At 37.1% G+C, this 14,983-nt stretch overlaps 1 protein-coding gene across 5 annotated transcripts in view; it reads left to right on the top strand.

Annotated features, from left to right (window-relative positions):
* ARHGEF9 (Cdc42 guanine nucleotide exchange factor (GEF) 9) overlaps positions 1-14,983 on the top strand; it is a 294,997-nt gene that overhangs the window by 118,815 nt on the left and 161,199 nt on the right. For all 5 annotated transcript variants that reach the window (XM_012734448.1, XM_012734451.1, XM_012734449.1 and 2 more), the window contains exon 4: positions 14,371-14,550. In XM_012734448.1, coding sequence (XP_012589902.1) covers positions 14,371-14,550 — 180 coding nt within the window. The remainder of the gene's footprint in view (positions 1-14,370; positions 14,551-14,983) is intronic.

Genomic DNA, 14,983 nt, shown 5'->3' with positions numbered 1-14,983 from the left:
TATTTATGTTCCTCTTTGGTCATTACTGGTTGAAGAACCTTAGATAAGTCTTTTACATGCTGGGTCTTGTTCTTCAAATCTAAATTAAGTTGATTAGAACAGTTGATCTTTAATTTCAGCTTCTATATCACTTTCTCTGAATCTGTGTGATGGAGATATATATATATATTACTAGAGAAAGATATTGTAGTGATACAAGTTATTTATGCATTTTATAACACTTCTTGGTACTGATGGAAGCATTTTTTAACATCATGTATGAATGTGTTAGCATGGCATAATCTATTTCTACAGGTTGAGAGAGATCCATAAACACTTTCTATTCTTGTATTTTTTGAAACAGAAAAGGGAGATTCTAAATTCAGTATAGAAAAAGCCACTATTAGGCCTCCCTGATGGCATGGGGAGGAGTAAAGTCTCTGTGCTATCAAGCTATCACCAGCTACTGTGGCATGATTCCGACTCCCAGTCAGGAAGCTATCTGCCTGTTATTCTCCCTACTCTGTCTCTGGTTAATCCTCTGGCCGACACCCCAATTCTTGCATGTTTGAATAAATGAAAGTAAATCTTTAAAAAAAATCCACTTTCTATCAGATAACTTTTTTTTCCCTACTCTTGGGACATAAAGTTCTTTACTACCGTATAAGTAAGCAGCAAATCCTCACAGTGGAAGTAGGAAATAAAGAGATTTTTACCAAAGTCATTCATTGATAATAATGAGAGAAAAGGCCTTTTTTTTTTTTTTGAGGTAACATTGGTTTGAAACAATGCATGTGATTCAAAGGCAATGTATCACACCTTCTCTTATGTGTTTCACAAAACCACACACACCTCAAAGTATTCTCAGCACTCCACCATAACCCACTGGACTCTTTGCAGCATTTGTCTCAACATTCTTCCCACAGGTAACTTTAGTTCTGCAATCAGATTCCAAAGGTTTGTTTTGCTTTACTTTTGTCTGTTCCTTTGCTTTGTTTCTTTATATTCACATAGGAGTAAAATCTCCCAGTAGATGTCTTTCTCTTTTTTTAAAGATTTACTTTATTTATGTATACAAGAACTGGGGTATAGGCCAGAAGTGTGTGTGTGGGTTGGGGGCAAGATGATTCACCACATAGTCCTATCCACACTACAGTTCTATCCACACTGTCATAGATACAAATATTTCATATTTTTAAATGATCATATGCAGGCTTTCATGTGCCTCTTGACCATTTGTATCTCTTCTTTGGAGTAATATCTAGCTTTTCTGTTCATATTTTTTTTAATTGTTTTTGTGTTCTTTTTACTGAGTTGTGAATTCTTTTATTCTTTTTAAAAAATATTTATTTATTTTTGCATACAGAACTGGGATACAGGCCAGAGATACAGGGACAGTGAGAGGATTCATCAGAGAGAGTAGGGAACAGAAAAGGCAGATTGATGAAGTACAATGCTGAGAGGAGCAGTGAGCGAGACAAGAGAGGTCTGCTTTGCCATGTGAATCACCTCTGGAACCGGGGATCGAACTTGCACTGAAGTGGCTGTCGCTAGCTTGTGGTGCTGTGCCCTAACCCACTGTGCCACCAGGGAGGCCAAATTGTAAATTCTATGTATGTCTTTGATATCATATTTTATGATGTGCAAATATATTCTCCCATCAGCAGAGTGTCTATTTGTGATGATTTCATTCACTCTGTAGAATCTTTATAGTTTGCTATAGTCCCATTTGTCTTTATTCTCTTTTGTGTCCTTTGCCTTTTGAAACAAATCCCCAAAGACATCACTGATGCCAATGTTGTGGACTCTTTTGCCTATGTTTTCTTCTGTGTTATTTATAATTTTATGTCTTTTTTCCATATTGAGTTAATTTTTGTGTATGCCCTGTGTAGTATTCTTATATCATTTCTTTGCGAATGGTTGTCCAGTTTTCACAGCAACATTTTTTGAAGATATTCTTCTTTCTTCAGCATAAACTTGACTCCTTGGTTGTAATCCATATAAGTATGTGTTTAATTCTGAACTCTGAACCGTATTCCACAAACTATGTATAAGGTTTCATTCCAGTATGATACTATTTTGGTTACTGAAATTTTGTAATATACTTTGAAGTCTAGATGTGTGACACCTCTGTTCTTCCTCTTGTCCATACAATGTTCTTGCTCTTCTCAAGGGTGTCTTAGCCCTCTTTGTACATCCCAGCTCCTCTCCACAAACTACGTGTCTCCATACCTCAGCTTTCCGACCTCAGGGTTTGGCGTGGTTTTAGGGGAATCCATCGCTAATGTTTTTATGGCAAACTCCTGTCCATAACACAGACCCCCAAACATCTCTCTCTAGCCACCTTTTGTTAAGCATCGTTTAATCTCTTCAGTGTATATTCTGGTACGGTCCATGCTGATCCCCAATGTCCAGGAGATGTTCTAGTTTTGTCATAAGTCATGGGAGCCTCTGAGTTTAGTTCTCTGCTGGATAACTTTTATATTATCCTCCAGTAAGCAATGCAGGGAACCTTCTCTTATACAATCTTAGACTTGTCCTGGATTTTTAAAAATTTCTGTTTCTTGACTAAGTGCTGTCACCTAATTGCTGGCATCCTTCCCTAACTATTACTGGGGCTTTTTGTATTATGTTGAACAATAGTGATGGAAGTGGCTATCTCGATATCTGTGGCTTGTATCTTATGTTAGAGGAAGTTTTTACCATTTTTCTCTATTCTGTATGATTTCAACCGTGGATTTGTCATTGTGGTCTCTCATATTGTTCTTGCATATTTAAAGGAGTTGTCTGGGTATTGTTGATACTAATCTGTTATCAAATTTTCATACTGTAAATACCTTATTGCTCATCCTCTTGATTTTTAAATGTTTTATTTGGAAAAAAAGTACTTGTGTGAAAAGTGAAACCAGGGAGCCACATTTAAGTATTCTGCTCCTAACTTACCTTTGGTCATAATTATCATGAGAAGAGTTAGTCATTTTTTTCATTCAGCCAACAAATATTTATCAAACAACAGTATGAGAAGATAATTTCTCCCCTTCCCCTCTTCCCTTCCCCCTCCTACCCAACCTCCTCCTCCCCCATTCCTCCCTCCCCCCTCTTCCCTCTCCTTCTCCTCCCTCTCCCTCCTCCTCCTCCTTTCTCCCCCATTTTTTTCTTAACTTTCAGATGGGGTCAGAGGAATTTAAATAATACTTGGCAGTAAAAGCCACATACCGCCTCTGCTTTTTCTGCCTTGTGACAGTTATTTAGAAAGCTCCTGATTCTTCTCCTCTTGAGGACAACAAACAGCTCTGGCTCTGTCCACCATTCTTCATAGTGTTGTTTTTCAGGGCTTTTTCTACTTATTCATTCTCTTCTGGCTCTTGTTCTTTTCTCCTTAATCCTCAGAAAATAGGGTTAAGAATGGAATGTTTCTCTCCTACAGTTGCATAATTACTTTCCTATTAATTCTCACATTCTACCTTCTCAGTCTGTTTCTTCTTTTTCTATTAACTTAAAATAGAGTTAGATTTTTATGTATTCACATTTCATTACCAGCTGATCTTAAACTTACATACCCTCAGAATGTGTGAATGACAAAGAGACAAATGTTGATTGACTCAAGCCATGCCTCTGTTTGCCTTTGATATAGTCACCAGACCAGCCAAATAAAGGGAGTGACAAATAAATTCAAGATTTCAGAGAACTGATTATTTCTCCTGAACTTTTTCCTCTCAGGAGCCCACCAGTTGTATGATGTTGGGATAGAAGTACCATTTTGGAGTTTTCTGACTCATGCTTCATTTGCATGACTAATTTCATAGTTCTGTTATAAAGGAAGTTTCTGTTTATTATTTGTAAGCTTTTCAGCAGCCATGCATCTTAAACATTAGGACTGTGAGATTTTGAGAGAAACATTTAATTCCCCCTTTTGAGAGAAACATTTAATTCCCCTTCTTTACTTATTAATGTTATATTTCTTACAACATTAATTTCTTCTTAATGCTATATTATCTTTAAACACTATAGCAAAGACTCTATCTTTATTTTTGACCATAAATGCAATTTAATAACAGAATTAAAGGGAATTTAAAAATGGGAACAAAATCGGGACCCACCCTGGTGGCGCAGCGGGTTAAAGCACTGCACTAAGAGGCTTAAGCCACTTCCACATGAGTTCGATCACTGCCTGCCACGGAGGAGATCCACATGGCGAGGCAGACCTCTCCTGACCCGCCCACTGCTCCCCTCAGCAGTGTACTTTGATCATCTGCTTGTTCTGATCCCCACTCTGTCTTTGGTGAATTCTCTCACCCTCTGCATTTCTGGCCTGTACCCCAGTTCTGTATGAATAAATAAATAAATCTTTTTTTAAAAATGGGAACAAAATCAACAAGAACTGCCAAGTATAACAGAACTATTTGCACTTTTGAATAATTCACTTTACCGTGTTCATATTCATCTCTCTCTCTCTCTCTCTATCTATAGATAGATAAATAGACAGATATAATGCACATCTACCTATCCACATATAGATAGGTAGATAGATAGGTAGATGTACATATGTATATAAATATATGTATTTACAGAATTGTAGCTATAGCAACATACCACTTTGTGTTTTGAGTTTTAACATTATGTCATAAATACTTATCCATGCTTATAGAGTCTCCCCAATGATTTTAATAGCTACATTATATTTCATCAAGTTAATTGTGATAGAATATATTTCTAATCTAGCTTTAACTTCACAGAAAAACACTTTACAAAACATGCAAGGGTACTTTTGGACAGTTTGTGTTTCTCCTAATACATAGTAAATGTTTCCTGTTGCACCACATATAATGTAGTAGTAAGAAAAAGTATGTCTTTGAGGAAATTGCAAATTTAAGGATTAGGAAGGTATGCTAACATCTCTATATGTTCTCTCTTTTCCAGAGTCTTCATTTTTCTTTTTTCATTTTGTTATATACAATTATTGAAATTGAGTATTATTACTGCATCTGGGGTTTTTGATAGTAATGTATTCCTTCCCTAAGACTTTCTAATTGGAGCAGTGAACAAAACAATTAAGTATCTCCTGAACTAGCTGGTCAAGGAATGAATGAGCTTTCCATCTGGCTCTGTCTTCCAATATAGTCACTCAATAATACCTATTGCTTACCCAGAATTTACTCGTTCATACAACATCATTACCATTTTTTTCCAGCTGTGCTCCCAGGTGTACAAGAAGAAGAAAAAGTGGGAGTAAGGGTGAGGAATTCTCTGCCCTCTTGACTAATGTCAAGATGGAAATGTTCCTGCCAGATAATAATGTGCTTACTACTCTCCCGGCTTCATTTTAATTAATACAATTCAAAAAGTGATAGGTTATAAAGAGAAAGAGGTAGAAAAAAGGGCATGCAACCCCTAGAAGTTGCATATTAGGCAGGGAGGGACTTGTATTAGTCTATTGCTTCTCTCCCTGTTAGTCAAGGAAAGCTTTCTAGGGAGAATGAATTTGGGGAGCTACTTCAAAAAGGGAGTGGAGCTAGGAGGATATTATGGGAATAGAGATGATTTATTTACAGTCAAATAGTGGATCTGAATAAATACAGGGAATTATGAGTATATCAGTTGATCAGGGCAGCAATCATTAGTAAAATAGATGTCAACATGTATAGACTATTTATTTGCAAACTGTTGAAAGATATCTATTTGAACTGGAGTGTGAGAAGAGATAAGGGAAATGGAGTCTTGATAGGCATTGGCAAAGGGTACTGAAGTCAGGGATGAGTATCTTCCTAGACTATGCCTAGAAAAGCTAATCAGAAACTAAATTAGGGGAAAGAAGTGGTTAATCAGCCATTACAATGCTTCTCATGAGGGGCTTAACACGAAAGATGTAACAAAATTTACATTTAAATTTTAGATGAAATCAAGTGACCATAATTTATTCATTAATGGAAAAAAATTAATAAGTTTATTTTTACACCTTTTGTATATTTTTCCATCTCATTTGCAATCCCCTTGGGTTTCCCATCACCAAATCACCCATGTGCCATCACCAAAGTCCAGTGCATTTCCCTCCCCCTACTGTTTTTGATCCCATTCCCTACTCCACCCCCACAAAATGTCTCCGGTATATAGCTGTTCATCATTATCATTATTTTCTTGCCTGGTCCGTTATATTCCTGCTATGAGAGAAACTATCTGGTATTTTTACCTTTTCTTTCTGTCTTATTTCACTAAGCATGATCATCTTCACCTCCATCCATGTTGCTGCAAAGGGCATGTTTCTTTCTTTCTTCTTTTTTTTTTGGGGGGGGGGGCTGCTGAGTAATATTCCATTGTGTATATGTACCACATCCTTTTAATCCAGGCATCCATTTTTGGGCATTTGGGCTGCTTCCATGTCTCTCCAGTTATAAATAAAGCAGCAATAAACATGGGGGTGCAGGTATCTTTTTGAATCAGTGTTTTTGTGTCTTTTGGGTAGATACCTAGGATTGGGATTGCTGGGTTGTATGGAAGCTTCCTGTTTAGCAATTTGTAATGGAAAACATTTTTATGTGCTACTTATTTTTATTTTTTCTTTTATATATCTTTTACATTGTTTTTCATTTAATATATTTTTTTCATCTCAATTGTAATCCCTGTAGACTTCCTACCATATTTATATTTCTTTATCAAATCACCCATTGCCATCACCATAGTCCAGAGCATTTACCTCCCCCCACTGTTTTTGATCCCATTCCCCACTCCACCCCCACAAAATGTCTCTGGTATATAGCTGTTCATCATTATTATTTTCTCGCCTAGTCAGTTATATTCCTGCTATGAGTGAAACCATCTGGTATTTTTATTTTCCTTTCTGGCTTATTTCACTAAGCATGATCTTTACCAGTTCCAGCTATGTTGCTGCAAATGGCATGACTTTATCTTTTTTGGTTGCTGAGTAATAATCCATTGTGTATATATACCACATCATGATCCAGTCATCTATTTTGGGGCATTTGGGTTGAGTTGACATCTTCCCTATAGTAAACAGGGCAGTGATAAACATAGGGGTGCAGGTGTCATTTTGAATTATTGTTTTTGTGTGCTTTGGATAGATACCTAAGAGTGGAATTGTTGGAGCATATGGAAGCTCCATTTTAACTTTTGAGTTTTAACCTCCACACAACTTTCCAGAGTGGTTGTACCAGTTTGCATTCCTACTGGTAGTCTAGGAGAGTTCCTTTTCTTCCACACCCTTGCCAACATTTATTGTTGCTTCTTATTTTAATATATGCCATTCTCACTGATATGAGTTGGTATCTCATTGTGGTTTTGATTTGCATTTCCCTTATTACAAGTGATGCTGAACATTTTTTTATATGCCTATTGGCCATCTACATTTCCTCTTTGGAGAAGTGTCTTTGTAGCTCTTCTGCCCATATTTTGATGGGGTTATTCACTTTATATTTATTGATTTTTGTCAGCTCTTTGTGTATGTTTGTGATCAGTCCTTTATCATTCATATTATGTGCAAAAATTCTCTCCAAGTCAGTGAGGTATCTGTTTGTTTTATGTAATGTCCCTTTTGCTATATAGAAGCTCTTCAATTTGATATAGTACCAGCTATTTAACTTTTCTTTCACTGTCCTTGCTTTGGGTGATGTATCTTTAAAGATTTATGTCATGTAGTGTTTCACCAGTATTTTCTTCCATATATTTTATGGTTTCAGGTCTTATGTCTAGGTCTTTAATCCATTTTTAGTTGGTTTTTCTGTATGGTGCAGGGAAGTAGTCTAGCTTCATTTTTTTTTTTTTAACATGTAGCAGCCCAGCTTTCCCAGCACCATTTAGTGCACAAACTTTCTTTGTTCCATTGAATATCCTTTACTCCTTTGTCAAAGATTAGCTGTCTATATTAGCTATTATATCTGGGTTTTCTAATTGATTCCTTTGGTCTGTATGTCGATTCTTGTTCCAGTACCATACAGTCTTAATTATGGCTTTATAGTATAGTTTGAGTCTGGGAATGTGATACTTCCATTCCCTTCTTTCTTATTCAGAAGAGCCTTGGCTATTCAAGGTTTTTGTGGCTCCATATGCATTTTATCAGTATTTTTTTCTATTTCTTTAAAAAATGTCATTGAAAATTTTATAGTACTGGCATTGACTATAAGCTGCTTTTGGTAGGATGGCCGTTTTAGTGATTTTAATTCTTCCAATCCATGAGCAAGGGTTCTCTTTCCAGTCCTTTGTGCCTTCTTCTATTCTATTTAACAGTGCTTTAAAATTTTCTTAATAGAGGTCCTTCACCTAGGTTTACTTGCAAGTATTTGATCCTTTTTTTTTTCACATATAAAGGGAATGGTTTTCTGGGTTTCTTCTTCAGAGTGATTGTGTATAGGAAGGCTATTGATATTTGTGTGTTGATTTTGTATCCTATATTACTAAATGGGCTTATTATTTTGATAAGTTTTTCTGTGAAGTTTTTGGGATTCTCTATGTATATAATCATGTCATCTGCAAATAGTGACAGTTTTACTTCTTTCCCTTTTTGGATTCCTTGTATGCCTTTATCTTGTCTTATTACTCTGGCTAGGACTTCTAATATTATATTGAAACACAGTGGTGAGAGTGAACATTCTTTTCTCGTTCCTGACCTTAAGGGAAAGGATTTCAGCTTTTCACCATTGAGAATGACATTGGCTATGGGTATGTCATATATGGCCTTTATTTTGTTAAGTTATGTTCCTTCTATCCCAAGAGTTTCGAATACCTTTATTATGAATGGATGCTGGGCTTTGTCAACTGCATCCAGTGCATCTATTGATATGTTCATATGGTTGTATTTTTCTTTTTGTTGATGTGCTGGATTACATTAATTGATTTTTAAATGTTGAACCATCCTTGTGCCCCTGGGATAAATCCAGTTGGTCATGCTGGATTACCTTTTTGATGCATTATTGGGTTCTATTAGCTAGGATTTAATTTAGGATTTTTACATCAGTGTTCATTAGAAAGATTGGCCTGTAGTTTTATTTTTTGTGATGTCATTGGATTTGGTATTAGTATAATGTTGGCTCTATAAAACGTGGTTTGTAATATTCCTTCTTTCTCAGTTTTTGGAAAGAGTTTGCGTAGTAGTAGTTTATTTTTGAATGGTAAAATTAATTTGTAATGCCGTCTGTTCCTGTGCTTTTGTTTTTAGGGAGAGATTTGATTACTGTATCAATTTCACTGCTTGTAATTCACCTGTTTAGGTGTTCTATTTTTTCTTTGTTGAGCCTTGGGTAATTATAAAGTTGTAGGAATTTTTCCATATCTTCTAGATTGTTGAACTTGTTTGCATATAACTGTTCATAGTAACATCATACTATTCTTTTGAATTCTACTGTGCCTGATGTGATTTCTCTTCTTTCATTTATGATCCTATTTGTCTCCCCACCCCCTTCTTTTTTTTCTTTTTTTCTTTTTGGAGCCTGGCTAGAACTTTGTCTATTTTTTTCAAAGAACAAACTTTTAGTTTTGTTGATCTTTTGAATTATTTTCTTAACTTCTATTTCATTTATGTCTGTTCTGATTTTTATTGTTTCCTTTCTTACACTAGCATTTGAGTTTTTTGTTATTTATTCCAGTTCTTTAAGGTGAGCCATTAGGTTCTTTTTTTTATTTGTTTATTTCTTGTTTCTTGATGTGTACCTGTATTGCTATATATTTTCCTCTTATAAGTGCTTTTGTTTTGTCCCATACATTTTGGAGGTTTGTGTCTTCATTGTCATTCATCTCAAGATATTTTCTCATTTCTTCCTTGACCTCCTCTTTGATCCAGTTATCTTCCAGTAGTGTAAAATTCAATCTCCATGAGGTAGGGGGTATTCCTTTGTTTATTTTTGTGGTTTACTTCTAGTTTGATGCTATCATGGTCAGAGAAAATAGTTGGTATGATTTTGATCTTGGAATATCTGTTAGTGTTTGTCTTGTTTCCTAGTATGTGGTCAATTTTGGTGAATGATACATGTGGATTTGAGAAGAATGTGTACTCAGATTTCTCTGGGTGTAGTGTCCTGTAGATGTCTATTATGCCCATGAGGTCTAGATCCTTGTTTAGAGCTTTTGTGTTCTTGCCTATTTTTCGTCTTGTTGATCTATCCAGTGGTGAGAACAGTGTGTTGAAATCTCCTACCACATATGTGTTTACTCTGATGCCTGTTTTCAGAGATGATAATTGTCAGACATATTGATATATTTTGGTGTTCCTTCATTTGGTGAATATATGTTGATGATTATTATGGTTTCCTGGTGTATTATCCCTTTAATTATAATGTAGTGACCATCTGTGTCTCTTGTTACTTTTTTTTTTTAGTTTGATGTCTATTTTATCTGATATGAGGATAGTTGTTCCATCCTTCTTTTTTCATCCATTTGCCTGTAGGATTGTTTTCCATACTTTTACTTTCAATCTATATTTATCTTTTTGTAGTTAAGTGTGTTTCCTGTAGACACCAAAAGGTTGGGTTCTGTGGTTTTTATTCAGTCTGCAACTCTGTATCTCTTTATTGGCAAGTTTAGACGATTTACGCTCAGAGTTAATATTGATATATTGAAATCTGTATTTTTTCATTTTATTTTTTTTATGATTTTTTCCATTACCTTGTTCTAGTCTTCCCATTCACTTTTCTATTGGTTTTAGTTCTAGTATTCCTTGAGGTAATTTTTGTAGTGGGGGTTTAGTAGTGATGAATTTCTATAGATTTTGTTTGTCATGGAAAGTTTTTATTCTTCCATCATAGAGGAAGGAGATTTTCACAGGGTAGAGTATTTTTGGTTGGAATGTGTTGACTTGAAGTTTGTTGAATACGTCCTTCCATTCTCTTCATTCTTGTAGTGTTTCTTTGGAGAAGTCTGATGTCATCCTGATTGATTTTGTTTTGTATATAATCTGTTTCTTCCCCCTTCATTATTTTTTTCCTTGTCTTGGGCTTTTGAAAGTTTTACTATTATGTAGCATTGCTTCCATTGTGGTAGTTTGGCTTTCTTTGGGCTTCTTTCTACTTCCATTTCCTTCTTCATGTTTGGGAATTTCTCATGAATTATCTCCTTGAACAGTGTTTCAACTCTCTGTGCTCTCTCTTCACCTTCTGGGACACCAATGATTATTATTTTTCTTTTCCTCACTGCACCTAATATTTCTTGGATTGTCTTTTAAGTTTTTTTTTCCATTGTAGTTTTCTTTTTCTTTTTATTTTTATATCTGAATCTTCAAGAATGCTGATTGATTCTTCCATTGCTTCTATTCTGTTTTCTGGGCTTTCCTATAATTGTGCTCCTCTACCTGTCTTTGATTATCCTCTGTTTTCTTCACTTTCTTCCTCAGCTCACTGTTTGTGTTTTTATCTCTTTCTACTCGTTCTTTTAGCTTTTTACTTTTTTCCATCATGGCCATTTTGAAACCTTTGTCTGTTAGGTGGAGGTATTCTTCTGTTTCCATGACACTGTTTTCTGGGTAATGACTTTCTATTTTGCATATTATTTCCAGAGAGACCTGTTTGATCACTTGTGTTTTTTCTTCTTCCTGTTAGCCTTCTGCTTTGTTCTGTTTTAAGTATTCCTGCACCTCTGTTGCTGTTGGACATAATTTCTAATTGCTTTTGCTGTGGTGTGAATATGTCTTCCTGTGACTAAGCCTCTGTGGCTGGGTACACGTCCAGATACTTCAGTAGTGGAAGTTGTTCTGAACTGTGCTTTATTCCAAGATCTCCTGTTTTTCCTGCCCCCCCCCCATGAAACTGTGCCTGTTGTCTCAGCCAGTAATAGCAAGGAGTCACTTGTGGGGTTCATCTTCTTCCAGTAACACATTGAGTCCTAGTCTCCGGGAGATGCCTATAAGAAGTGCCGGGATGGGCTAATTTTCTCTGTTGAACTTCTTTCTTCTTCTAAGCATGTCTTGGCAAGAAAATGGAGTTAAAACAGCATAGGGAGTGTGATGAGGGGTTGGGGGAAAGAGGAAGATGATATGGAAATGTAATCAGAAGGAAGGTGATAGGAGGAGGTGATGGTTAAATAGAGGTAGAGGGGAAAAGAGGAAATAGAGGGAACGTAACAGAAAAAGAAGAGATACAGTAATAATAATAATGATAATAATAATAATAATAATATTGGAGGGGAAGGAGAAATTAGGGGAGACAGAAAACCAGGGTAAAAATGAAGGAAAGGCACAGAAAGCTACCAGCTAAGCAACACAGGAACAAAACAGACAAACAAACAAGAAACAAACATATCCATTTATGGGGAGAATTGCCTCTCAGAGGACTGATTGCTCCCAGTTAGCTAGTCCTTGTGGTTTTAGGCTGTTCCTCTGAGGAGTACCCTATAACTTGGTAGAGTAGACTTCCCAGGTGTTCAGTTTTATTTGTTTTTCTTTTTAGTCCCCTGAGGTAGTTGGGCAAGTAAAGGATCTCCTGAGTTTTCTTTACACCCAGGGGCTCATTGTATCTAGAGTCCTCCGGTATACGGACAGGTACTAAAATGTTTCTCCTGATGGCGCTCACTCAGGCAAGCCACCAGGTTTCAGGTGAGTGTGCCTTGTGATTTTGTTTTGGTCACTAGGTGGCACCAGAAACTTCTCCCAGTAAATTTTCAGGACTGGGCTTATTCACACAGGTCTCTGGGAGAAGAGGGCTGGGGAGCACCCAAAGGAAAGCTCCCAAGCTAATCTCTCTGCAAGCAAACCCCACGCTGTAGCAGCACTGCTGCTCCCACTTGTCCACCTGTTGATCTTTATATCCTTCCAGTGATGTCCAAGGCTTCTTCTGTAGCCTCCAAGCCATCGCTGCCAAGCCATCTGTGGAGCCAGCAGCAGAGCTAGCTGTTGAACTCTTTCTCTTTACCTCCTGGGCTTTATGAGCTGGCTGTGCAGGTAGAGATGGGGAGTGGGTAGAAGGGTTGCAAACCTCCCAGCTGCACCAACTGTATCTCTTTACTTTCTGGGCTTTATGTGCTGCTGAGCAGTCTTTACCTCCTGGGCTCTACCCACCAAGCCTAGTTCTCTCTCTTTTCCTCCAGGGCTCTATGCATACTGGTTGTGTGAGTAGAAGTGGGGAGCCAGTAGAGGAGTAGCAAGCCTCCCTCCTGAGGCACTTTCAAGCTGCTTGGGTGCTCCTGGATCGGAGCTCCCCCCAATCACTGAATCTCCCTCAGTTATACTTGATCTAGTGAGTCCACGGTGCCCTCACTCAGGCTGATGCTAATAATATGTATACCTATGGCCCATTTTGAGGCTTATCTGTCTTTTATGAGCCTGGAGATAGTGAGTTTAGTGTCCTCACTCTGCTGCCATCTTGCCAGAATTTTTATGTGCTAATTATTTTTTTTAAGATTTTTTTATTTTTGCATACAGACCTGGGGTACAGGCCAGAGGTGCAGAGGTGGTGAGAGGACTCATCAGAGACAGAGTGAGGAGCAGAACAGTCAGATGGAGGAAGTACACTGCTGAGGGGAAGCAGCGAGTGGGTCAGGAAAAGTTTGTGGCAACATGTGGATCACCTCCAGGGTGGGGATCGAACTCATTCATGCTGAAGTGGCTTTAGCTTCTTAGTGCTGTACTATAACCCGCTGTACCACCAGGGAGGGGCCTGTGCTAATTATTTTTAATGAGATCAGTGGTCATTATTTAAAAATCTACATCAGTAAATTCAAACCAGAAAAGCATGTTGAAGTACTTTCCCTCTGACTTACAGTGCACACTAAGTCTTATTGTGTTATTTAAGCATTTCATGTATCAGTCCAAGAATCTCATCAATTCACCAATATCTTGTTATGTATTCATTCATTCATTCATTCACACATTTACCTCGTACTCCAACCTGGTAAGTACATCATTCCTGGACCTTTGTGGACTCATAGGCTGAGCTCATGCAAGCAGTCTTTCCTGGCCAGCTACTTTTAGATAGTTACAATATCTTGCTTAAGGAATGGTTTAATATTGCCATTTCCGATTATCCACTTTGGTTTGTTTTCCCCAAAGTGGAGCCTCTGTTGAGAAATTTTTATCAATATTATTACCACATTTTGCATTGGTCCTATAAGAAATAGAATTTTAGAGATATAAATGAACAGATTCAGTTAAAACTATGGTGAATAAAACAATTGAAAATGTTAGTATTTAACTAGCTTCTAAGCAAGGGTCCCATGGCTTTTAGGGTCCTTGCCATAGAAAATGGTGAGCAAAACTCAATAGATGTAGATGTTTATTTAATATCTAAATTTTTAAATTACTCACTGATAGAGGAAGTAAACCTCAATTTCCTTATATGAAAAATGGAAATTATTATTGCTCTTTTGCCTCATGGAACTGAAATGAGTCTCCCAGGTGTTGAGGAAGATAAATGCTTATATCATGCACATCTTCAACCTGAGCTTTTCCTTTGTCTACAGGGCTACCTGAAACAATGCCGGAAGAGAAGGGACATGTTCAGTGATGAACAACTGAAGGTGATTTTTGGGAACATCGAAGACATCTATAGGTTTCAGATGGGCTTTGTGAGAGACCTAGAGAAACAGTACAATAATGATGATCCACATCTCAGTGAGATAGGACCCTGCTTTCTGGAGCATGTAAGTATTTTTGCCTTTGGGGAAGGTTTTCAGAGAGGTTAGGAGACAATAGGAGTGTTTAAACTAATGTCCTGTTCAGCTGCTTTTTCCCATGGTGGGGGATGGATTCATCTCTGACCCTGATATTGACCCCCTTGTCAGAGTATGCAGATTTAGAAAGGTGCTGTGATTTGACCTAAGAATCTTTCCTTACAATTTCCCGTTCTTTCCTCTCTACTAGACAGTTACCAGTGGGAATTCTGTCTTCTAATTTGCATTCCTGTTGAACTTAGTTTTCTTGGGACCCAGTGTTTTTGGAGGGACTCCAAACTGTTCACTACATGGAAAATATAGGAATTTAAGAAACTGGAGAAACTGTGTTCAGCAGGAAAATAGGCCCTTGAAAGACATTGAGGGAGTACATTTGAGCAGGCATTATTATGAGTAAAGGAAA

Source organism: Condylura cristata, unplaced genomic scaffold, assembly GCF_000260355.1.
Source record: "Condylura cristata isolate star-nosed mole 26May11 unplaced genomic scaffold, ConCri1.0 scaffold00056, whole genome shotgun sequence".
Lineage (NCBI taxonomy): Eukaryota > Metazoa > Chordata > Mammalia > Eulipotyphla > Talpidae > Condylura > Condylura cristata.
The sequence above is the reverse complement of the archived record's forward strand: the minus strand, read 5'-3'. Positions and strand labels throughout refer to the sequence as shown.